Source organism: Meleagris gallopavo, chromosome 1 (genome assembly GCF_905368555.1).
Source record: "Meleagris gallopavo chromosome 1, MGAL_WU_HG_1.1, whole genome shotgun sequence".
NCBI classification, from domain to species: domain Eukaryota; kingdom Metazoa; phylum Chordata; class Aves; order Galliformes; family Phasianidae; genus Meleagris; species Meleagris gallopavo.
This window is the reverse complement of record NC_139404.1, coordinates 102,967,174-102,993,283: the sequence shown is the minus strand read 5'-3', so window position 1 is coordinate 102,993,283 and position 26,110 is coordinate 102,967,174. Positions and strand designations below refer to the sequence as shown.

The 26,110-nt window shown below is 39.3% G+C and overlaps 1 protein-coding gene across 2 annotated transcripts in view; it reads left to right on the top strand.

The window, feature by feature from the left end:
- Positions 1-2: 2 nt before the first annotated feature.
- SCAF4 (SR-related CTD associated factor 4) overlaps positions 3-26,110 on the top strand; it is a 45,318-nt gene continuing 19,210 nt past the window's right edge. Inside the window, exons 1-13 of one of the 2 annotated variants that reach the window (XM_085241836.1) lie at positions 3-273; positions 11,838-11,921; positions 12,553-12,597; positions 13,998-14,159; positions 15,311-15,446; positions 18,771-18,910; positions 19,382-19,558; positions 19,899-19,999; positions 20,468-20,515; positions 21,690-21,798; positions 22,150-22,317; positions 23,604-23,689; positions 24,722-24,912. In XM_085241836.1, the coding sequence (XP_085097962.1) occupies positions 244-273; positions 11,838-11,921; positions 12,553-12,597; positions 13,998-14,159; positions 15,311-15,446; positions 18,771-18,910; positions 19,382-19,558; positions 19,899-19,999; positions 20,468-20,515; positions 21,690-21,798; positions 22,150-22,317; positions 23,604-23,689; positions 24,722-24,912 (1,477 nt within the window). In that variant the 5' untranslated portion in view covers positions 3-243. The remainder of the gene's footprint in view (positions 274-11,837; positions 11,922-12,552; positions 12,598-13,997; positions 14,160-15,310; positions 15,447-18,770; positions 18,911-19,381; positions 19,559-19,898; positions 20,000-20,467; positions 20,516-21,689; positions 21,799-22,149; positions 22,318-23,603; positions 23,690-24,721; positions 24,913-26,110) is intronic. The other variant, XM_085241842.1, reaches the window with a different exon arrangement.

Here is a 26,110-nt window from a genome sequence, read left to right as displayed (position 1 = left end):
GCGCGATCCCAGGGTGCTGTGCGCGGCGTGGGCTCCGCCATCCCGCTGGGAGAGACGGCCTGCCTGCCCGCGCCGCGGTCCTGCCAGCGAGACGCCGTGGCCAGCGAGCGAGCGAGGCGGGCAGAGAGAAGAGAGAGCGTCGGTCCCGGCCGTCGCCGCCAAACGGCCATGTCCGCGCGCGGCCCCTGAGCGGTACCGAGCCGCCCCTCCCCCGCGCGGACGCCCGCCTCAGCCGCCGCCAACATGGAGGCCGTGAACGCCTTCAACCAGGAGGTGGGAACGCGGGACGGCGGGGACCGCGGGCGCCGAGGGGTCACGGCGGCCGCCGTCGCCTCACCCCCGCCCCTAGCGCTCGGTTTCCGGCTGTGGGCCGCGCGGGCCCGGCGCGGAGGCCTACGCTGGGGAAAGGCTCGGGCCTGCCTCGGCCTGCGGCACGGGGCCTGCCTGGGGCGGAGGGCACGGCGGGGCTCCTCGAGAAGATGGAGGCGACGGGGGCTCGGCGGTTGCAACGGCCTAGAACGCGGGCCGGTGGGGTGGGGGGGGAGCAGGGGGCTGCTTTCAGCCTCCCCGGTAGCTTCCTCGTCCCGGGAGCCTTGTAGCGAGGCGTGCCCGGAGCGGGCCGGTGGCTGGGAGAGAAGGGGGAAGGGAATGAGAGACGCGTTTGGGAGCGCGGGGCGCTGCCATGTGAACGGCGGCGAGTGGGAGAGGCGGGACGTTAGACGGAGAGAGGGAACGGAGCGAGGGTGCCTGGCTCAGTGTGGGGATGGGGCTGGAGGAGCCGTCCGGCGCTAACCCTACCCATCCATCCACCCACCCACTCGTAGGCAGGTGGGAGAGGGGTGGGCGTCCTGCTCCTAGCACACAGGGAGGCCCTCCTTTCTTCTGAGCCCTTGATCAGCCAATAAGAATTTGAAACAAGATGGACAACGGCTGCTTTTTTGCATCGTGTATTAAAAAAGAAATATCCAACTTGTATTTTATAAAGTTTTTGACACGTGGCTCGAAATGGTTCTTACACTGAGTTCCGTTTAATGATTTTTCAGGTCATGTACAGGTTATAGAACATTCATACTTTCATTACAGATAATCATTTAAAAACTAAGCCAGAACCTATTCTGGCATGTTTAATGCATTCTGAAGGTTGCTGTGCACGTTTGCTGAGCAGAAAGGAAAAATGGCAGGCTGCTCTCATGTGATGAAGTCATGCTGTGTAAAGTTCATTCCCTGCAACTGCTTGTCGCGCGTGCACAGCTGAAAATCTGTGCTTCCTTAAAAAAAAAACCCAAAAGTTCAAAGTGAGAGACTGTATCCATCCTGTTAAGGGTGATCTTTTTCTTTTATTTGCGTCTGTTATGAGTGCATGTTACATTGTTTTGAACCAGAGGTGTGAAAGGGTACAAAACAATCTCCCCAAATACTTAAGAATACAACAGCACATTCTAAGTTTCGATTTTAACACAGAAATATTCTTACCTGACTAAATAAATGTAAAAGCAGTCATCTGCTAGAACTTCTACTCAGTTTACTTCAAGATGTTGCTACCTGATACACTTAATTGTACAGACATTGATTGCTTAGTGTTTCTCATAAAGAAAAAAAAACACTTTTTGTTGATCTGGTGCTGAAAGTTTGTGTGACTTTAGAGCATTCTGTGACTAACCTTAGTTTCAGAAAGAGATGTCTCAGTGCCACTTCCTCTGGGATGTATATCTACTCAGGTGTAGTAAAAGCATAATTCTTTTGTTTGATGCGTTCTGAAACACTGCTTGAAATTCTGGTGATTGTAAGCTGAAGCACATTAAACCACTGGATTTCATTTGGGCGTGAGTTACGGGGAAGAAAATCTAGTTGCTAAAACCTCTGTTCTGTGGTCATTTGTACCTGTGAGTAGTTCCCTGGAACTGCTTAGAATAAAGTTAGCAAGTTGTTAGGTTTAGGATTCATGTCATTACTGTGTGGTCCTTAGAAGGTGTACGTATGAAATCAGTTAGAAAAAGAGTTCTTAAGCTGTTCTGTTAGCTTTACAAAGTGTGTTGCCCGAATCTGTGCACAAAACCCAATGCATATTAAAATAAGCTTTGAAACACCTCAACTTTTTTGAGGAGAGGAAGATTTACAGTCATGTACCATTCTGTTTCTGATCTTTCACAGGGAGAGTGGAGAAATTGACGCCGTTTGTAAAACGGTTCTGTTATTCACAGAATAGTGGGCATAAGACAGGCTGATGACTGTGTGAGAGCTCACCTTGTCCTTAAGATTGTCTTAAAATGCATAGAGGTGTTAAGGGCTACAGAGGTACCAGCATCTGCTGATTGAATAGATAATAGTTTTATTGAGAGTAGATGGCTTCAGCAGGGAGGATCAGGGTTATCCCAGTCTACCCTTTTGGTCAATAATTCCTCAATGTACAGGCTGGCAGTTGTACAACACTACTGTAGAAAGAGAACTGGGGTTTTATAATGGTAACTCTAACTTTGGCAGCCATGAGTTTTGTTCTGGGCTTCCCATGTATGCCAGTGCTTCGCTGTCTCTTCTGGTGTGGAGGTTGCAGCTGTCATTTCCTCAGCCATCTACATGTACAAGGAACACGACTTGCTGCCTCAGGTGATCATTTGGGAGTTCCAGTTTTGACCTATGGATTCTGACTGTATGTGATCATGTTGCAGTGAAGTAACGAGTTGCTGCCTGTCAGCTAATTGTGATAACTATGTGATCTTAACTGCCCATCTGAACTGGGAGGTGAGACTTAAATATAGAGGTCTGAGCTAGCATGTTCTACTTAACAATTGTGGCAGGCTATGGAGGAACACTTAGATTAGTTTGGCTCTGGTGATGGGTGGTACCTTGGAGGAGTTGCATAACTGATCATGTTTGACTGTGTTGCCCACTCCTTTAAGTCCTGTTTTTTTATACCTATATTTTTAATGCAGGTTTACTAGTAAATGTGCCTCTGTAAAATTCTTGTTTTTCTAAAGGAGCAGGCATAGGTCTTTTCTGTATTCACCAAACATATTTACTGCTTTATTTTTATCCAGCTACACTCTGAGCAGATATTACCAACCGGATATGTAGGATTTGACACTTATGTGATGTACTATATTCTCCCTGAGGAAATTATTTCAAACTGTATCTTGGGGGAAGAACTTAGAATTTGTGTATTGTTTGGTGTATTTGGTTTGTTACATTAACAGTACAGTGTAAATAAATCACAAAAGGTAATTTGATAATGGTGCAAAACTTAGATGTGTCTCTAAGAAAGGCTGTAAATATTATTATTCCAGAACAAAAATACCCCACACGTTTACAATAATTTGTAAAGTTTTTAAACCTTGTCAAGTTTTAATTTAGGGAAGATATATTTTCTTTTTGTTAGCCTGAAAAATCTAGGAGATAGCTAAGGGTTTTAAAAGCTTGGGACCAGAAATGAGGATTTCTTTACAGTCTGTCTGGAAGTGGAAACAATTGAGTTTGCTGTTTTGTAATCTTACCTTTCTATTGAGTAATGCAGCATATTAATTTAATCACGTCTCAGATTGGCAGTGGATAATCTGTATCACTAAAACAGTTGATATCTCACTTCAGTCTCCCTAGATCACAAATAGAACAGATATTTTGTGGGCTGTTTATTTAAAGTTACAGCTGCAGCTTCTTTCTTACCATTTATCCATATTGAGTCAGTTGTATTTTTCTACAGCTGACTTTTAGTAACAGTAGACTACATTTTGCATGCTGCATTATGTAGGTTGCTCTGAAAGTGACACCTCATTTATTTTCATGGAAACTACAACAGGTACAGCACAATAGCACTATTTGATAGAGCAAATTCTTAGCCGCAGAACTATACTCAGCGCTGTCACCACGCTTAGCTATGCTTTTTTTGCCAGCGATGAGCAAGAGCCTGCATGTCATGCTTCTAAAAAGCAAAACCAAACAAAAACCTGCACCAGTGGAGGTGAGCCAGTGTTGCTGTTGCCACTGCTGAGATGCACCACTCGTACCTCTCTGCACTCACATCCACTGTTTGGTTTCCAGAAGCATTCAGCAAGCATTCATGAATGTCAATGGGTGCCATTTTTTTCCACGTGGAGGAATTCAGTAACACACAGTTACTTCACATACACCTGCATGTTAGATAGAACTTTGTCAGACTGCCCCTTTGCTGCCATCTGCCGCACGGCAACAAAGTGTAACAGAATATTGTCAGGAAAGTTCAACCTCTATTGCCACAGCACCGCCATCTGCCTCTGATGTCATGGACCAACATAGTGAAATGGGAGGCATTACTTTCAGAGCCGTCTTCTTACCATCCACTCCTAACCTCTCAGTTCTTCTTTGTTGTTTTGCTGTTGCCAGCAAGTTCCATAACCTGTAGAGAGAGTGGCATTCAGAGTTTTTGATAAAGGAAGCACGGATAACCTGTATTTTCTGTTCCCTTTGCTTCCCCTTCCCACTACAAGACCTATAAATAGAGGTTAGCAGGATATCCTTCACAGCAGTTCTTCGACAACTCACCGAAACTCCTGAGTTTCCTCAATTGGATTCCCTCTGCTGTATGGCAAAACAACAAGAACAACAACAGTGATGCCTGTGGTCAGAGGAAAGAGGCATCACAATCTCTGTGTATTGCTACCCTTCATCTCCTTCAGAAAACAGTGAAACTGGTTGCAGATGCCTAAAATACATCCCAGGAGGCAGTGTGAGGGTGTACTTATAAGTGAGTGCTGCCTCCCACGTGTCCTGGGAGAGTTGCTCAAGCAGCAGCTCTAATAGTGTTTGGGTGGTGTAGAGAAGGGTAAGAGAGTGCTGCTGGAGTTTCAGACTGAATTTAGTATTTCTTTATTCCACGATGAAGGCTGAAATTGCAAAAGTAGCATGAGCTCTTTTGGGACAGAAGTTGCTTTATTGCTGTGTTCCCATTAATTAACAGTTCATTATCATTATGATAGTGAAAAAGCTGTGTGTTTCTTTTAGACTGAACCGTTTCCAGGAATGTGGATAGCTCTGGTGTCCTATTAGAGATTCTTGGTAGGAGAAGAAATGAGGTAGGAAGCTTTTCTGCTGGACTCATGAGTGTAGCACTGACCCTATGAGGCAGATGAGTTCCAAAAACATTTGTGTAGGAAACAAAATTCTGATTTGTGTGCTTTTGTGCTGCCATTTTAATTTGTTCATGGTAAAGGTTTTTCTCCCTAGTGATTCTGAATATGTGAGTGGTCTTTAATATGTGAGTGGTGAGAGGATAGGCCTCAGAAATGGCTTAGAGGATCAAGTACTCTTTTTGCTAGGGTTTTTATCTGCTTGAACTGAAATCTCTATGTTTTCCAAAGAATAGAGTCTGGCAGCCATGAGTTTTGTGCAGATCTTTTGCAGCAGCGAATACTTGGTATGTTTCACAGTTGATGGTCAAGAACTTAAGATCCTCATCAGAGGATTGATGTAAGTCTTGGCAACAAAAGACTGGTACACATTATTATCTTCCTTCCTTTCCTAGCATATCAAGAAAGAATGGAGGTATAAAAGAAGAAAGGAAGCAGTGAGTTTTACTGGGCAAGAAAAATATATCTTAGTTTTCTTTTACTTGTATGCATTTTTTTTAGACATCTGTCTTAAAAATCTTGTCATGAAATAGTATGAATAGTATAATAGTACTAAAATAGTATGGTGCTTTGTTAACCAAACAGCATACCACAGTTGGTACGTGATAGTCGCACCTTCCGTCCTAATTTCCTCCTTTTTTTCTTAAGGTACGTGAACAAATTACTGCAGTGATACGTATATAAGTGGCTTGCAGTTTGGCTTTTTTCTTATGCATAAATGTATTAAAAAATAAGTGAGTATATAGAATATTGGCTGTGTCATTTGTGTATATGAAGCCCTGCTCAAATAAATGTTGGACACAGGAGACTTCCTGAAATTGTTAAGGTATTGTTAGACTACTCTATGAAAATTGTAGAGGGAAGATTGAATGAGAATGTTGTTACAATGTAGTGCTTGATGCCTACTAAGCACTGCTTTTCTTTCAGTATGTTATGCATCAGTGCTGTTCCTTTTCAGTGGATTTTATTTAATGAGTACATAAAACAGTCGTATCTATTTGCCAATGGAGATCTCTTTACAGCACAAGAGGCTTAAGCAGGAGAGCGAAGGCAGCAAAGTCAGTTCATTGCTTCGTACGTCAAGTACAAGACTCAGGAAAAGGTCATAAGCCCCATCTTTTTCCTTCTGTGCAATGGGATTAGTCTCATGGGATGTCACTGTCTCTCTTCTTTCCTAGTAGTTTCAGTTTTTGGAAATATTTTCTTTCTCTGACAGGTTGCCTTAGAGTATAATGAAATAGTCCAGTCAGAGATAACTACAGAAATCAAGTAGAACTGCCTGACCGCTTCAGGACTAACCGAAAGATATTGGTGGCATTACTGAAATGCGTCTTTAATGCTCTCACCTATGGGACACCAACCACCTCTCTAGGAAGCCTGTTCCATTGTCTGGCCACTATCACAGTAAAGAAATTTTTGTAAATTTTTGTCCAGTTGAGCAGCTTTCTACCATTCCCATGTGTCTGGCCATCGATGACCAGGACGAAGAGATCATTGCTTCCCTCTTTGCTTCTTCTGCTCAGGTTGCTGCAGAGAGCAGTGGGGTTGCCTCTTAACCTCCTCTTCTCCAGGCTGGGCAGCCCAAGCAGCCTCAGCCTCTCTTCACAGGACATGCCTTCAGGCCCTGTTTACCAGCTCTGTTGCCCTCCTCTGGATGCATTCAAGTACCTTTTTGTATTGTGGAGCCCAGAACGGCACACAGTATTCAAAGTGAGGCCACAACAATGTTAAATATAGGGGGAGAATCACCTCTTTGGCTGGCTGTGCTATGCTTCATGCACCCCAGGGTGCAATTTGTCCTCTTGGCAGCCAGAGCATGCTGTTGGCTTGTGCTGAGCCTGCTCTTAGCAGCACCCCCAGGTCTACCTCTGCTGAGTTGCTCCAGCCACTCATCTCCCAGTCTGTGCCTATGTCCACTATCATTCCCTCATGCAGCACCCAGCATTTTCCTGTCTTGAACTTCCTGTTGTTGCTCTGTGCCTGGGGCCCCAGTCTATCTAAATAATTCTGCAGGACCTCTTGTCCCTTCAGATGTCTCTTTGCTCTCTTCTTTCATGCAATGTTACTGCATGATTTTGCTTTTCTTTTAATAAACTTGGTAATAAAATAAAGCTGATAGTGTTCCCGTATCTCATCTTTCTCTTGTTCCTAAGACATTCTGTGCCCACGTGTGCTGTCTTTAGGGTTCTAAGGTAAGGCTACGGGTAAACTTGAAAATAGTCATTCTTTCCTTTGCTTCAAAACATCATTTCTGCTTCTGTGTAAAATAGACCCTTAAAGAGCATGAATTGGAGGAAGGCAGAAATGAATAATACGGTTTTTTGGAAGACTGAAAACTAAAGGTCGTCATCCAGTTCCTTTTCCCATTACCCACCTCACTCAGGGCTTTAGTATGGACTGAAACAGATGCTACAGTTCGAATTGGAAGGCTTTGTTAATTCCCTAAGTTAACTCCTATTGTGTGTTTTCTATAGTACTTCTGTATTTTACATTGATCTTTTGGGATGATTACTTGCTCATTAAATAGCACGTAGTTCTGTTAGTCTTGCATTTGATATCTGGTAAGGGTTAAGGACCACTTCAATTTTGTTATTTAGTTGCATTTATTAGCCTGAAAATGAGTGAGTGATTCTCCTCCTCTTGAGATTCTTGACTTCAGAGGTATTTTATCCTGCAATTCCAGACTATTATGAGAAGAATGCAGGTCTGTTCTTCACTGAATGTTTTGTATTGTGATTTGAGTTTAGTAGGTTCTTCAGTACTTCTCTTTTTGTAGTACCTGGGTTGGTACAGAGCAAGGAAGAAAAGATCCCATTGGAAAACATGGTGCTGCTATAGCACTCAAACTGTCAATTACAGAGAGGGAGGTTCCAGGAGTATTTGAAAATTCTTAAGCTCTCTTAAGCCAGAGCTTGTGTAAAACAACGTGTTTTTTCCCGCTGCTTTCAGCAGGTAAGGTGATTAGTTTTCCCTTGTGTATGAAAAGATCCACACAGGCAGCAAGAGACAGCTCTTCCTGAACTATTGAATGTAATCAAACATAAATAAAGGTACAGATCTTGAGTAGTCTTTGGGCTCATTCATTGTTGTGAGGTTTCACTTAATTTCTTTGCCTTCTCTTGCCCCGTGGTGCTCCCCACCCTAGGGAATGAGTTACTGTGTGTGGTTCTGAGCTCCAGATGAACGAGATGGGGAGCAGTAGCCCCTTCTTGCTTTTTTAGACAGCAGCATTGTTGTACAGGAGAGGAAGGTGGAAAGGAACTCTGAGCTGTTTCTTTTCTCCAAATATATAGTTACGGTTGGTAGACGTTTCCTAACTGGTTATAGGCCTTATGTTCCATACAGCCTGCTGGAAATGCTCTCAAACTAAGCTTTTACATCTAGGTTGCCTCTTGAACTGATGGTAGTGCTCTTAGAGGAACTGGGTATCTCAGTACCATTGAAAGAATGCTCCTCTGAAAGCAGACTTTTCTGGCGTATGTTGGTTTGGGAAATGAATATAAAAGAGGATCAGGGTCTAGTTGAATGCGTGCAGGTGTTCAATGCAACACCTGTGTATCTCATGATTTCCCCTTCTAGCATTGAAAATTTGTGAGGAATTAGTAACGTATTTTAGATTTACCCTTCTTTTTGACATGGTTTTGACACCTGTAACTATGATAATAAGAACTTAATAAAAATCAGCTTTAAAATAGTCATTTGGTGTTATAAAATCTCAGGAGAATCTAAAAAGGGTACAGAGTTTTGATGTGCTGTTCAAAAAGGTAGCAATGGGGTGAGTGTGGAGAGAGGGCAGGATAACTTATTTGTGGATGTGTGTATGTTTATAGATGGAAATATTTTCATCTTATTTCATGGATGTTTCAGCTGTAGTTGATCCTCCTGATTGCACTCTGGAAATATCTGCATGTACTGACCTCATGGTTTTTATTCTGTTTTTGTTGCTGTTGCCCAGAGTGCTGTCTGTAGCAGCAAATGAACAATTTATAGTCATCTGCTCAGTCCTGTTTTTCCCAAGCTCCTGTTTATTCCTGCCTTATTAGCCTCAGATCCAGCCTCTTGTGTTCTTTAATTAATGACTTCTTCAAGCTACCATATTCTTTATTGCATCCTCCCTGGCTACTTCATCTAGCTTATTTCCCTTCTTGCCCTCCAGCTGTTTTGCTTCCCTTGTATTTTTTTCCTCGGTTGTTATATCACTCTTGGGATGGCACCTCCTTTTTTTTTTTTTTTTCTTTTTTGCCTGTAACTTCTTGTTATCTGTCTTGCTATGAGCTCCTCAGTTTCCTGATTCTCCTCTTCTCACCCATAGTGTTGCTGAAGTGCTGCTTCACACTGGCTGCTTTATCTGCAGCACCAGTTGCTTTCTGGTGTGTCCTGATAAGGGTATGGAGTACCTGTCTTATAAGGCTGGATCCTTTTTGCATGCTCCCACTCATGTTTGAAGCTTTCGGTGTCTTATTTGTGGATACTGTTTGTTTGTTTTGGTTTTTTTTCTTCCGTTACATCTCAAAACAGGTTTTCCTCAGTTTTAATGTTAGTGTTGACTTTGTCCATTGTGAGTCATTGCACTCATTCTACAGAAATAATTCAGAATTGAACTCACCTTTTTGAAAGAACGAGTTGACTCACAGGCACAGCTGGTGTATGTCTTACGGTTTGAATGACTTAAAAATCAAATATATGGCACCGGTACTTGCCTTTTTGGAGATTGTAATGAAAAGTCATCATCTCAACTTGGTGTTGGAAAGGTTACCGGGATATCACTCTCTTGAAGGACGGTTTTTCTTCGTTTCTATCTCCTGTAATGAAAATAGGGTTATTCTCGTTTGTTTGATTCTTGCTTTAGTCTTTATTAGTCTAAGGCTCACATCTTGGTTTGCTAAATGCTTTATTAACACTTCACTTGCCTTCAAATAGTTGGCTGTAATGTTTTTTATCTTCTGCATAAACATGCCTACATTTTTTTTCCTTAATTGAGACAACAGGCACATCTGTGTAAGTTGGTCACTTCCAAAACATCTTGGTACTTTAAACTCATAGAAAAAAAGATCAATTTTTAAATGACTTTATACCTTCCATTATGCTGTCAAATGGAGATACTTTTATTCTCTGCTTTGTGTGATGGACTGTTGATTACATTTTTGGCTAATGTTCAAGGGCTTTAGTTTGTCTTTGCTATTGACGAGCAAAATTGGTTATATAGTGCAAAACATTTTTCTGTGGTTTGTGGAAAAAAACTTCACAGTAAAAAAAATGATAGTGTGCCTAGGAAATGCTGAAGATCTGTGGTTGGGTTTTGTTTTTAATTATAAAAACCATGGCAATGTAAGGATTCTGCTTTAAGTAAGCCACAACTTAAATGGCAAGTTAAGTTTATGGGAAGTATAGAGCATAGTATTGAGTGGAGCAGAGCACCTGACTGTGAGGTGTGATATGGAAGGAGGCATTACAGAGTAGTACTGGAACGTCTTGGCTTCTGTTTATACCTGAAGATGGGAAGAAGATTGGAGAAAACTGTTTTGACAAGCCAACGTGAATTGTGGTTCCAGTTTTAGTTTCTGTCAGTTTCTGAAGTGTGAATTTAGTACGTACTTTTCAGTATCATGGTTAATACTGGAAAACAGGGGTGTGTGACTTCTCAGTGCCTAGATTCAAAACGTTGTGAAACCATTTTGTGATTAAAATTCCTCACATGAGACAAAAGTTGCGCTGATGCTGTTTGTGAACATAAAGTTTGTTTGGAGTTCCACTCACGGATATAAAGAGATCTATACCCTACATGTGCTGTATCTATTTTGAATATAGCATATGCTTTCTGTGAATTCACACTTTAACAAAACAATAATTTGCATTTAAATGTAGTACTGCAGGACTTTTTTTTTTTATATGTGCTTAATGATCTTAACTGAATTCAAGACTCTTAACTTTTTGTATGATTACAGCTTTTTGATACAGAGAACCTGGGCTGTCCTTAAATTTTTGTAAGTCAAGTCAGGTTCACATTGTCATCTGTAAGGATGGCTACTTCTGAAAGCTTTGTTCTTGATGAAATGATTTTTCCACTTGGTAGTATGAGTTTGGAGAATGGTGCAGAGAATTCTCCACAAAAGTTGCTGCAATTAGATTTAATAATAATATGATATGTTTGTAGCAAGCCAAATGTCTCCATTAAAGACATTTGCAACATTTATATATAGCAGGATAATTTGGAAACTTAGTGCTGATTTGATTGTCTTGATGGATGAAAGTTGGCATACTGTTAGGTAAATTACTTTAAGATGAAGGGATTGTGTCAGTCTGTAAGGATGTCCTAACATTTCTGTTTCTTAAGGCGGTATTTGGGTTACTTTAAGTCCAGGTACAGTTAATTCTGCTGTATGTATTTATTTTTGTGAAACCAACAGACCGTTGGTTGAAACCAAAAATCACAAAACCATGACAACGCTAAGTTAAATACCTGTGTTTAGACACAAATAAGACATTGACATAAGTCTTATCAAAATTTTGTAAATTGCTACGTATGTGTTAATTCATAAGGAAAACAGCTTTGAACTTTGCCCAGAAAGATCTGCTTGGTAGTTCCTTTGTTTCAAGGCCAACTAGCATCATAGTGATGCATAGTGCAGAACTTCTGCTATCTGTCGTTTGTCTGAAATGTTGTCTTTTTGGTTAAGTACTTAAACATCAGAATATGTTTTTAATATGTTTTTTGTGGTTTCTTTTTTTGTTTCTGTTCAGCTCTTTTCACTGATGGAGATGAAACCTCCTATTTCCCGAGCAAAAATGATTCTCATCACAAAAGCTGCCATTAAAGCTATCAAGGTAAAGTACAGCAGAAGAAAAACGAAACTGTAACACTAGCAAACTTTTATTATTTTGATTCCAAGTAAGTGCAGCTATGGGTTTTCCAGTCTTAGCTTCATGGATGTTTTATTTTAGTTGGCATTAAGAGTGTTATTTAGAAACAGGTGGGTGGTGAACATCAGCTTGTGGTTTTAGACTGGTAGCATAATTCCAGCTTCGTTTTTTCAATTACTGCTTTTTAATGCCACCCACTATGGTGTTATGATTTCTGTGTAATAAAATTTTAAACATTGCAGCATGCAGCTGCATCATAACATATTAATACCTACTGAAATTGCTTATAAAATAAATCCAGAAAGTTCTCACTAATGCTCTAACAGCAGTATGTTTTCTGTACATATTGAAACACTTCTGACAGAAAGGATGGCTTGTGTCTGTCTGCTCTACCCACGACATCTTTTTCTCCATTGCTGTACAGCTTGATAAATGCTAACATGCTTCTTTCTTGATTATGACTACAATATTTTGTGAGTAGTCCATACTATGTGGTCATAAGCATTAAGAGTTTAAAAAAAAAAAAAAAACAAACCTTGTAAAATGGTGTCATTGTTAAGTTGATGATAAATGGATTTATGTATTTCTTTTCCAGCTCTACAAACACGTTGTCCAGATTGTAGAGAAATTTATCAAAAAGGTAATTAAAAAAAAAAAACATTAAAAAATACTTATGTGAATGTTACTACTGGTGTTCAGAGATTGAAGGACTGTTTTGTTAGGATTGTATGTATTTTCATCTCTTTGATAAAATCGTGATAATCTTCCTATTTGAACTTTTCCTGCTATGTTAGGAAGGGTCGGGGAAAAAAAGAAGTGTAAAAGTCCATCTTCTGTAGTTTCCTAGTGTTGTTGATGTTCAGACTGATTTTTAGTATCATAGAATCACAAGATTGGAAAGGACCTATAAGATCATCTGGTCCAACCGTCCTCCCATCACCACTGCTACCACAAGCACTAAGCCATATCTCGTAGCTCCTCATCCAGACGCCTCTTGAACGCTGCTAGGGACGGCGATTCCACCACCTCCCTGGGCAGCCATTCCAGTGCCTGACCACTCTCTGAGAGAAAAAGTTCTTCCTTATGTCTAATCTAAACCTCCTCTGGTACAACTTGTAGCATTTCTGAGGGAATTGTCGTTGTGGTTGAACTGATCTAGTATTAAACTGGGAGGTTGGTGGCACTGCCTGTGGCAGGAGGGTTGAAGATTCATAATCCTTGAGATCCTTTCCAACCTGAGCAATTCTGTGATCCTTTGAACTCAGCAGGTGGTTCAGTCAGCACCATGCCATTATTTACGCACTACCCTCTTTCCCAGTGGGATGGAAGAGAGAACTGGAAAAAAAAAACCGAAGTTGAACTCATGGGTTGATATAAAAACGATGTACTAAGATAGAAACAAGGAAGAGGGGGGAAAAGGATAATAGCTATTATATATATATATGTATATAAAAACTGTATTTTATATATGTATGGTATACTTATTTTGCTGTACACACACACAACCATAACTTGAGTTTCTGTAAAAATGTTTGTGGCTCCTTTCTCTAACTTGATGAAAATATTACATTGTCTAGAAAGTTACTGTTATATAAATTGGGAGTGCTTTTTATATGAAGGTTCTTAAAACTTTTCATACGTAGTGGTCATTTTAGCTTAGTGATGCGTAATACCAACTTCTTTCATTGGCATAAGATTGAGTCTATAGCTTTTTGTGGAAATTTGAGCATAATATTACTTTTCACTTTTTGTTGTCCTTGATAACTGTTACTTATTGTTGAATGTATTTAAATATTTGTTTTCATACAGAAGATATTAAAAATTTGCAAAAGGATATATATATATTTTTACAATGTTGTTTGACTTTTTGCCATTCATGGTGTTCTTCTGGAGTCCATATAGTTCTAGAAACAAATAATTGTTTGTGTTGTTGTTTTTTTCCTACTCTAATATACTAAGTGTAGATTTCTTATAGGACAGTAAGGAAAGCATTTCAGCTTGTTATCATCAATGTATAACAGAAAATTGTTTTGTTTTCAGTGCAAACCAGAATATAAAGTTCCTGGATTGTATGTTATTGACTCTATTGTTCGTCAGTCTCGTCACCAGTTTGGAACGGATAAGGATGTCTTTGGGCCAAGATTCTCTAAAAATATTACTGCCACATTCCAGTATTTGTATCTCTGTCCATCTGAAGACAAGGTACAACTTGATTTCTTAAGTGTTATGAATTGGTAACGCTGTTACTTCGACATTTCTGTATACAAGTGAGCTGATTTGGTGATGCTCTATGTGCTTGCAGTGAATATGAGATGATAAAACATACTGAGAAAGATTATCAGCAGTTAAATAGAAGTTCTAGCTAAAAGAAATATTTTTGTCTAAACTCATCAGTTTTGTTCTGTGTATACAAATGTGTGAACAGTGTGTGTGTGTGTGTGTGTGTGTGTGTGTGTGACTGTGCCAAAACTTATCTTCTTCAGACTTCTTCAGGGCATCTTACAAGTGAAGGTGGTGTCTCCCACAGAAAGAAAGTGTTAGAAGTGCCAGAGTTGTAACCAGTGAAAGTTCTGCTCATTTTTTGAGACTTTCAGAGTGATGTTTGTCAAGGCCAAAGATGTTGCTGTCCTAAAATTGTTTTTCAGACCAAAATCTGTTTGAAGACGATCATTTTAAGTTTTTATCTAACTGATAGTATTGTAGCAAACGTTTTGTGAAACTGTTTTATTATTTAGCTTTAACTTCCTGCAGTGATCCGAGATCTTTCTATCTGCTTTCCTGGTCTTTTGAATAATGATGGAGGAAGATTTTATTTTTATTTATTTATTTTTTTTATTTTTTCAGTTGTCAGTGTGGGAGTGGTTGGGTTAGTAGAAAAACTTTGAACAGTCTTTGCTAACTTTCAGATTTCTTTCTGGTATTTTATTTTAATTTTATGGCCCATCTCTTCCATGATTTTTTCTAGCTCATCTTCATTTTTCTTGTCTGTCTTATCACATTTGTTGTTTGTTTCACCCTTTTATGACTGTCTGCGAAGAAATGGTGGGGCTGATGCGATTTCCTTTACTGTTTATTAAACCTCGATTTTCTATCTGGCCAGAGCAGCTTTAGAAAAATGGCACAAGGAACTTTTTACTGAAGGGGATAATAATTTGACAGATTCTATCTTTTGCATATACAAGATCTGCTGACCTGTGTGACAACAGTGAGTTATTTCAAAGGTCTGCCCAATTCTGTTGCACTCCTATGCTGTTAGATCTGTTCTTCTCAGTGCTTAAAAAAATAGAATAAAATTGGGCTTTGTGTATTAGGAAAGCTATATTTAATATTGATGTCTGCTTTTGTTTCAACAGAGTAAAATAGTCCGTGTCCTGAACCTTTGGCAGAAAAATGGTGTCTTTAAAATTGAAATCATTCAGCCTCTTCTGGATATGGCAGCAGGAACTAGCACAGCTGCACCAATGACAGAAAACGCCACTAATAATGAAGGTATGAATGACATGAGTGATGGCATTGATGGACAAAGGGAGGGCAAATGATATCATCTACCCAGACATCTGCAAGGCCTTGGCTGTGGTCCCCCACTGCATCCTTGTCTCTGAACTGGGAAGAGATGGATTTGAATGGTGGACTATTCAGTGGATAAGGAATTGATTGGAAGGTCACAGCCTGAGGGTTGTGGGCAACAGTTTTATGTCCAAGTGGAGGCTGGTAACAAAAATTGTCTCCCAGGTGGTCTATCTTGAGAGTAGTAATCTTTAACATCTTTATCAGTGAAAGATCATTTTGATCATGAGATCAGAAGCACCCTCAGCACGTTTGCTCATGATACCAAGCTGAACAGTGCAGTTGATAAGGCAGAAAGAAGGGAGTTCATCCAGAGAGGCTTTGATAAACTCAAGAGATGGGCCCGCGAGAACCCAATTGAGGTTCAACAAAGCAAAGTGCAAGGTGCACTTGGCACAGGGTAATCCCAGATATGCACGCAAACTCCTTGAGAGTAGCCATGCTGAGAAGGACATGGAGTCCCTGTTGATGAAAAACTGAATGTGAGCTAGCAGTATGTGCTTGGACCCCAGAAAGTCAATGATATCCTGGGCTCCATCAGAAGAGGGGTGGCCAGCAGAGTGGCGAAGGTGATTGTCTCTCTCTGCTCTGCTCTCATGAGGCCCCATCTGGAGTACTGCATCCAGGTCTGGAGCCCTCAATAAAGGAAAGGTGTGGAGCTTTTGGAGAGGGTCCAGAGGAGGGCCATGAAAATTATTGGAGGACTGGAGCACCTCTCCTGTGCAGACAGGTTGAGGGAGTTGAGTTTGTTCAGTCTGGAGAAGAAAAAGCTTCAGGGAAACCTCATTACAGCTTTCCAATATTTAAAAAGAGATTATGAACAGAAGGGAAATCACAGCTTTTGCTACTGCTATTAGAAAGGTTACTTTCACGTTGAAGTGCCTATTAGTAGTTTCAATAATAACATATTAATAAATTCAACTTGACTGTCACGATTAGGTGGACCAACAACTCATTCCAAATGCTGATATCAAATGATCGTTTTCAGAATACCTCAAATCTGTGTTGTGTGAAGGAACGCATTTTCCATCAGGGTGACTTCAGTATCCCCTCTTAAAATATTATCTTTTCTTGAGTCTGAAATATTTTTCTGTTGCTTCTCAATTTTATAATTCTCATGTTGTTTTTTTTTAATGTTAGGATCTGCATCAGTAAAGTATGACATTACGTGGAAGAGCTTCATATTACAGGGAATCATTTTAGTTTCTGAAAGCAACAGCTATTAATCTTTTCTAGCATGAGACCCCAAAACATCTTACACTGATGTTTCAAATCCAGATTACTGAAGATTATATATATAAATGTACGTGTGTGTGTGTACGTGTGTGTGTGTATGTATATACACATACCTGACAGGAGGCTTTACATGCACTGCTAGTTGAAAGCCACTGACCTAGAGAGCTGAGTAATGACTGTCTTCCTGCAGAATTTTTACTGACCTGTTTGATGCCACGTGAAATGCTGGTAGTGAGGTTGAATTGTGGAGGAGAAAATGCATACCGTGGTTCTCTTTCTCTGGAGGGCCTTTTTTTTTTTTTTCTTTTTTTGAGCTTCTGAATTTGTCTTTGCTTTGGTAACCTTTGTTGCACTCACCTATATTGTGAGTGAAGTGTGATGGCAGACAACCAAATAAGGGTGCGCAGTAGTGTTAATAGTGGCTTCTCCAGTGGTGATACAGAAAGTTCATCTATTGACAGTCTATACATGGCAAAGTAAGGGGGAACATCTTTGCATGTGAACACAAGTGCAGACTGGTGGTTATACAAGATCATTCTGATATGACAGTTGAGTGACACTATTTTTACTGTCTCTGTTTCGTCACTGGCTGTCAAAAGACTGGACATTTTTTTTGCCTGAATATTCATTCTGATTTCAGTCAGATTATTCACATGCACCTGAGGGGATAATTTGGCCCTGAAATAAGCTTATTAATGATTAATATAGATATGTTATGAAAGAGAATCTGTTTCACTTGTAACGCTACAGTCTATTTAGCTGAAAAAGAGGAAGATAAATGCAAATTTTTCTCCCTTGAGTAAGCAGATATCTTTCTGAATACATACAGGAAGTAATTTGGGAGTGGAATTATATTTCAAAACAATCACACATCTTTCTGCAGTATTTTAGCATTTGGCTGCTGGGAAAGTATTATTCAACATGTTTGTGTCTGCTTGCTGCGCATCAACGTTGCAGTAATTTAAACTGCAAATAGATGAATGGATATAAATGAATTGGTGTTGTGATGCAAGAATATTTGCTTAGTTTCTCAAAGTAAAAAATATCTGTGAGTTTTTTTTAAAATTTATTCTATTGTATTGTTTTATAATATTCCAATAAAATTTATTTGTTAGAGAATAGTTACTTGCTCACAGCATGGAGAAGCTGATGGCATTGCTGCTAATTTACAACACTGTAATTTAAAGCAAAGAGAATGGGAAAGCTGCATGTGTAGACTGAGCTAATAGCGTGCCTTAGAGTGTGATTGTGATATAAGTTGGGCTCAGTGGAAATGAGTCTTTTCTTGGCAGAGTTAGTATGTGGTGATTTGTACAATATGAGGAGGGATTTATCAAGCAGACGCAGGTTTGGCGTTTGCCTATGCAAGAGTGACAGGTGAACAAGCTTTGCCAGAGGAAGGAGATGCTTATGAAATAAATTTTAGAAACCTTTAATCATTACCAGACTTCTCAGCAATAGTTCAGTTAATGCTAGGAAATATATTCTTTTGCCGCTAGTTCAAGTATTTCAAGGTAAATGAAGGAATATGATTATAAAAATTCAACTTCTCTTAAAGTGAACCATTACATGATTAGCTTGAAATATTCATCAAAAAGTACGAGTGTAGATTTTCAAACTTTGAAAATGGAACTATGATTTTAAGAGTACTGATACGCATTTCTTGACACTGTATGGAGTAATAGTTTTTCTCTTAACTATTTTGCAATTGTAAATACCTAAATATCAAGTTATCATCTAAAATACCATGCTGGGATCACTTTGAAATAGATTATCTATCTCAAAATTTCTGCAGTGCAGTAATATAAGCAATGAATGGAGCCAGTCATAGGAAAAAAGGAATAGAATACGCACTTGGTGTAGTTTATATAGGAGTGCAGACTCGCTTCTTGGGTTAAATAAGCTAGTATGGATAGACAGTTGTTCTGGGGAGGTGGATGTATGCAATGAAGAGTACAGTGAATGTTTTGGAGTAACACAGTTCTTTCTCTGTTCCAATGGAACTCGTAGGTTCACCACCCCCTCCAGCAAAGGTTGCTTCGGAGCCCCCTCAAGTCACTGCTAATTCTGTACCTACTATGCCACAGTTGCCCAGTTCTGATGCCTTTGCAGCTGTAGCTCAGTTGTTTCAAACAACGCAAGGACAGCAGGTAACCTGTTTGTATGTGAATTGGGGGCGCTTGGGGAAATGGTAACAGAAATATCCGTATTTCAAGCAAAATAAAAGACATTCCTGAATTAAGTCAGTATTTGAATAGTGTGTGACCTTTCTAACCAGAAATTGTGGTATTTGAGGAAAATTCAGTTATGCATTATCAAAGAACTAGGTCTGAATTGATAGAGTCATGAAGTTTAAAAACTAGGCCTCATATATAAAATGTTGAGATTTAATGTTTGTACGTGTGATTAAAAAGTCACACTGTTGGAAGGCCTGAAAACTCGAATCTTAGGGTGTGCTAGATTTTGTCACTGAAGTATTTTAAAATGATTCATCATTCACTCATGTTATTGGTGGTGATCGTCTTGTGCTGTAGTCTGATTTGATACAGAATGTATACCCTACAATTCTTCTTGTGCTATATCAAATGTGCTTATTTAACACTACGTACGTTTTTCTGTAGCTTCAGCAAATTCTTCAGACTTTCCAGCAGCCTCAGAAAGCTCAGTCTCCGGTCATAGATAACACTGTGATGGCTCAGGTTCAAGCTATTACTGCTCAATTAAAAACTACAGCATCACAACCACCAGAACAAAAAGCTGCTTTCCCACAACCTGAGCAAAAAACATCATTTGACAAAGTAAGTTTTCATTTGTTCCTTCTGTGTAGTATCATTGGTTTAGCAGGAGGCTGCTTAGTGGATACCTCAGTGTCTTCAGTTTGTTAGGGGGAGAATGGTACAAGTTGTGTTTCTTCAGTCAGAAGCTGTCCTCCCGTTTTTAAAGCCTTTGCATTTTCTAAAGCTTAATAAAATTGGTTTTGATCAGTGAATTAATTTCAATATTTTTGCCATGCTTCTAACCTTTTCTTTAATCCCTGAGTAGTTAGTTGTATAGGAAGACAACAGTATTAAGCACATTTTGTTTTCCAGTTGTGTAAACTATTGAAAAAAATATCTGACTCAGTATAAATTCTTTTAGAAGCTGCTAGATCGGTTTGACTATGACGATGAGCCAGAAGCAGTGGAAGACTCAAAGAAAGAAGATTCAGCTCCTTCTCCTTCAGTTTCTCAGCCTGCCTTGTGAGTTTTCTTTGTCATAATAAACAACTATTTGTTATAAAATATCTTCTGTTTTAGCTTACTAAAATTTCGAGTTATCAGTGCTTCACTTTTAGCAGTCAGAAGTTAAAATGTTGCTGTTAACGTTTTTTGTTCTTTACTTTGGTGATTCATTGTAGATTTGGCATGTGGCATCATTGGTTGAGGAATGTGTTTAGTAGAAAAAAGCTCAGTCTTGGTTTCAGGATGAGTTCTCTAGTTTTTCTTGCACAACTGAATGTGTCAAGGCATGGTTAGTAATGAGCTGAATTGCTTGGCCATCTGGGGGAAAAAAGCTATTCTAATATTATGTATTAACTGCTAAAAAAAGTTTGGCTTTGCAGCTTTAGGATAGCAAAGATGCAAACTAACTCAGGCTCCTTCTTCTCTTTTGATGTGCGTTTTGGTGAAGTCTTGAATTACATGATCACATACCAGTTTTTCCCACAGGACCTCTCTCTCATTCAGTGCACAGGCTGGATGGTGCTCAATACCTGGGTTAGTCAATATTTCTTCTTTCCCCTGCTTCAGTGTATGGCCTCATGTTTTTCTTTCTATATATGCCAACAAAACCCTATCCTGAAAAATAGGATCACTAATTCGGTTGTTAGTTTTTTTTACTGTGTTTATTACTTTAAGCACTTCAGTGTTATATATGTTAGTTAATTAAAATGCCTTTTGAGTAAGTTGGCAGAATTTCCCCTATAATACAGGTGGGAACTCTGTTCTACAGAAATATGAGGCAGGTCAAATGCCCACTACTCGTGTACGCCTAACCTAGAGGCCATTAGGCTAGGGTTTTTGGCATGTTTGTATTCTGTTTGTAGCACTTCTAAGCCTCTGCCCTTATTACCTTATAGTTGTGTAAGATGCTTCTGAAAACTGGATTCCAATAGTCTCATTTTGGGCACACAACATCAGAAGTAGTCTATATGATTTGTCCAGGATCACGTATAAGAATTATGTGGTGCCTGTGTTTTAAAATACAACAAAGTTCCATTTCACATCACCAATAACTTTCTTCATCTTCCTACACAAACTGTATCCTGTAAACAGGTTGAATTAACTGCACATACCCCTGAGCACTGTCCATTCTGTGTGTTGAATCAGGAAGTGGATGGCATCGCTCTGATCCTTGTGTGGTATACATATCCCTGTCTCCTCTGCCCTAAATTCTGTGCAAACTAAGTTGTTTTTTTTTTCCCAGTGGAAGTATGGCTGCTATCTGCTGTACCCACACAAATTAGAAAAGAGGATAATTAACCTAAGGCAGACAAGCTTAACAAAAAATTTATGTCCTAGGGCTTTAGCAAGATCGTATAAGCACAGGGTAAGAAAGAAGATAACTTTTATGTAGCATTTCCTTACACGTTACAGGGATGTTCTTACAATGGAGAAAAGGAAGACAGCTTTTATTCTTCTTGTTGGCTCTGCTCTTACTTTTTAGAGTGAAAATAGTGAGGGTTAGTTAGGGTAGTATGGTTAGGTTGTGGTTGGGCTTGATGATCTTTAAGGTCTTTTCTAGCCTGAGCAATTCTATGATAATAAAGGTAGTTTTTCTGTCGAAGTTTAAAGCAATAATGTGTAAATGTCCATAAAAATATGAGAAAAAGAAAGAAAAACAAGTCTTTATGTCTCCTGATTTGTCTCACCAAAATATTGTTGTTTTTAGTGGATTTGCAGGAGAAGGCATACAACAGCCAGTATTTCCTCAACTCCCAAATATGGATCCTTTTCAACAACGAATGATGGGAATGCAACAGGATCCAATGCGCCATCAGGTAACTTAAGGGGTTTTTTAGTTGCTTCTTCATCTGCTACGTCTTGTTTTGTCACTTCCTTTGATGAAGGGTCAAATTAGTCATGTTTCTGTTTGTGAAAAGTGAATGTGACTTATCTTTTCCAAAACAGTTGGAAGATTAATTTTGTTGTCCGTTCTAGTCAAGCTTTGGATAATTTGATAAATATATATTTTAAAATGTATATAATTGCTTGACCTACTTTACCTTTCTCAGGCTTCTGGTCTTCCATTGTGACTTCAGAGCATAGAGACAGTTTTACTTCTAGCAGACTAGAAAAGCTAATACAATTTTTTTCTAACTGGAAGTTTCTGTGTATTTTGTTCTTCCAAGGTCCCACTTCCTCCTAACGGACAAATGCCAGGTTTTGGTCTCCTTCCTACCCCCCAGTTTCCACCCATGGCTCAGCCTGTGATTCCACCAACAGCTCCTGTGCAGCAAACTTTTCAGACTCCTTTCCCAGTGCAGAGTGAATCGCACATGCAAAAAACACATCAGCAGGTGAGGACCCTTTGCAATAAAGAAGTTCTTAACTTACTATGCTGTAATATTTGTCCTCACCCATGTTAGGTAGAGGAGATTTCATGATGACTATGTCTATGAGAGAGTTAGATAGCAGTAGTGCTACACGATCAGTTGAGTATTTCAGGAATCTAGCAAAAACAGCATGTGTATACTGTATGTTTCTCTCTGTGACAGATTTGGGTTTGCATTTTGTCGGCTGTCTTCTTGCTTCTCATCATTTCTTTTTTCCTGTTCATGCTTCAGGAGTTCTAACAATGCAGTCCTATTTGGGAGATAAAGAATTTGAAAAATATAATTTTTAAGGATTCCGTAGATCTCTCAAAGAGACAAAATGAGCTTAGAACTCTGAAAACTCTAGTAAATAAATTCAAAGTATATGTATACGCCTCTCCTGTTTTGAAGATTAGGGAGCATACTGCTGGAAAATTTTAAAATGAGGGAATAATACCAAGCTGCACTTCTGTGGTGACTTATGACGCAGCAAGTTCTATAAGTAATTCTTGCTTGTCACTTGGAGTAAAGGGATGGTTCTCAAGATAATCACTATAGCTTGTTAGTCTTGAAGTGTGTTGGTTCAGTAAATTCTAAGAGATTACCAGGTTACTTTTTAAGATGTTCCCTGCCAGGCTTGTATCATCAAGACTATTTAAAGTTTAGGGAGGATGCAGTATGTTTTGGAATGGGTAGCAATAGAGGACTTAAGGCAGGAGGGAAAAGCTGTGCTGAGATTTTTTTCTTTACGCATATGCATTTTAAGCTTGTTCTTGCATTCTAAGTATTGTTTTGGTGTTTTTATTGCTTTATTCTTCAAACATATTTTATTATTTGCTTACATATATGTAAAGTACTCTTCTGTAATATCTAGGAGAAAAGCTTTCCAGCAGATGTTATGTTGCTTGTAAATTTGAACGTAGAGCAGGAATAGCTGGCTAACTTTATTATATTCTTTGGGCATCTGTACAGTGCCGAAATCAACAAAAATATGGAAAAAAAACAATTTACACGTTGAAGATGTGAAATTTTCCCTAATTATTTTCAGTATGTTTTCACAGTGATCCTGTTAAATTAATTTACTATCAGTTTTTCTGTCTGTTGGTGACTATATTAGTGGTGAAGGTTCTGAGATGAATTGTATTAGTTTTAATTTCACATGTGTGACTTTGATATAATTTTAATGCTCTTACATAACTCAGCCTAGGCACAAAATGAAATAAAATACTTGCGGTACTCACCCCTAACGCCAGTCAAACTTATTATTTTAGAACATGGAAGTGGAACAGCCACCTATTCAAGAAAGAAAACGACATGTTTCTGACAACAGAAAGTCAAGGTCTAGATCTGCATCAAGGTAAAATAGCGGAATCTTTGTCAATTTTGTGAGATTTTTTATTATGTATTAGATTTTACATAAGGAACGTAAGTGTCTCGTGTCCAAAAATGTGAAAGTGCTTTATGCATTCTGAGTGCTGAGAAGAGCTAGGCTGATGGAAGCTCAGAGAATCTGTTTCTGTGCTGCCAGATCTGCTGTGTGGGGTTGGAATTTCTGTGAGACAACAACAGTGTGGAGGCAAGTTAATTCCTCAAACTGTTACTGGAATTCATTTTTAGTGCCACGGATCTTGAAGTCTTGTTACCCATACTTTGTACTGGCTTTGTGAGCGCCCTACTCAGCATGCTTACTTTTGAGGCTACTTCTTGGAAGTGCCTATTTTCTGTGTTGGTTGAATTCTGTTAGCAAATGCCAAAAGACGTTTAGCAACAGAATCCCTTTTTGACTTAATTTCACTTTTAATTTTTACTGAAAAGAAATTACTGTGTTTCCATGCATGGACGGCACTTGTGAAATTTCTTGGTAGAGGCAAAGCCCTCAAAAGTTTAAAGGGCTCCTTCTTTCCCCTTCTGGAAAGGCAATAAGAACAAAGAAGACCTTTCCAACTTAATACTTCTCAGGGAAGTCCCATGTATAAGTACAGCTTAATATTGCATGTACTTCCATGTAGGGGTAATGAGAAGCAGACTAGTGACTCTTAAGACTTGCAGGCATCTGAAATCCATCTACCTTTCAAGGGAAATGGAGTATCTATACAGTTTTCTTCTATCAGTGGAGGGTAACTTCTTACTCCCTAAGTAGAAAGGAAGCAGAATGTGATTTCAGTTTTGTTTGTGCTCTAAAGATGTTTTTCTTATGAAGAGATCTGTGATTCTGTCTGCTCTGGGATCTTGCCTGTCACAGGGCCGATATTTTCTGTCTCAGCAAATCTGGCTCTGGTACATGACTGAATGCATGCCTGGTTATTTAAATTGATATCTGAAGTAGTTATCCATCTGTAAATGTCTGGGACAGAAAGACTGAATGTGAATTGTTTCTGGTTTAAACTAGGTCACCTAAAAGGAGAAGGTCGAGGTCCGGCTCCCGCTCTCGAAGGTCACGTCATCGTCGATCTCGGTCACGATCCAGGGACAGGCGCCGGCACTCTCCTAAGTCTCGATCACAAGAAAGACGTGAACGTGAGAGGGAGAGAGAACGCAGGTCAAAAGGCCTTCCTCAGATCAAATCAGAAACTGTTAGTGGTAAGTTCACCTTTTCTGCTTTATTGTTGCTGTAACCTTGAAAATTCTGCAGATACCCCTTTTCAGGTGCTTGAGATCTTCGTGGTTCACGCATGGATTTTTTTCATGTGTGTCCAGAATTTTCTTTACTGAATTTTAGAACTCTGTAAAGTTGCAGATCTTCTAGTAGATACTATGCCTGTGTAAAATGGAGTACTAGCAGGACAAACTTAGTTATTTTAGAAAAATTCCAAATGGCTGAAGAAGCTATTCTACTTAGACTTGTTTGTTTAACTTAGTGTTGACCAATCCATTTATCTTTATTATACATCTTCCCCAGAGACATACCAGAGACAACAAAGATGCGAAGAAACCTATTTTAGATCCTCCCTCTTGGCTCTCTGGCCAGATCATAGAATCACTGAGGTTGGAAAAGACTTTAAAGATCATTTGAGTCCACCCACAACCTAACCATACTACCCTAACAACCCTCTGCTGAACATGTCCCTGAGTACCACATCCAAACAGTTTTTAAACGTACTCAGAGATGGTGACTCAACCACCTTCCTGGGGAGCATACTCCAGTGCTTAAAACCCTTTCTGTAAAGAAGTGTTTCCTGGTATTCAACCTAAACTTATCCTGGTGCAACTTAAGGCCATTTCCCCTTGTCCTGTCACCAGATGCAGGCAACAGACAGCTTATTGTCATTTGGAGTACTTTATTTGATTCCAATCTATTTTCTCCTCCCTCTCTTTTTTTTTTTGTTTGATGCTATTTGATATGCTCTCCAAGATTCGTCTGTACAAAAGATAAATAAATTGTATTGAATTATTTTTCTGAACTATTTTGAAGTTGGTGAGAATAAAATGCATTGTGTGCCAGAATATCCTGATGCTCATAAGGGGCACTTGTGCCTTCTTGGAATATCTCCAAGTCAGAAATATTTTATCTGTAGAATAGAAAAAGAAAAATCTTAGACGCTGTGTTCTTCTTTTCTTTCTTTCAAGACATACAGAGTAAAGCAAATTGAACAAGAGGAGACTGAGCACATGATTATGATTTTTTCTGATGATCCAGTGTTGTGCATCTCTCAAATCTGAAGGAGAGCTTTGACCTGGAAAACACATAGGCTACTGTTATTCTTAAAGAAACTTGGCTTTGTAGGAGTTCATAGACTATATCTAGTAGCTGTCTTCTAAATATTCTTGGGGGCATCAA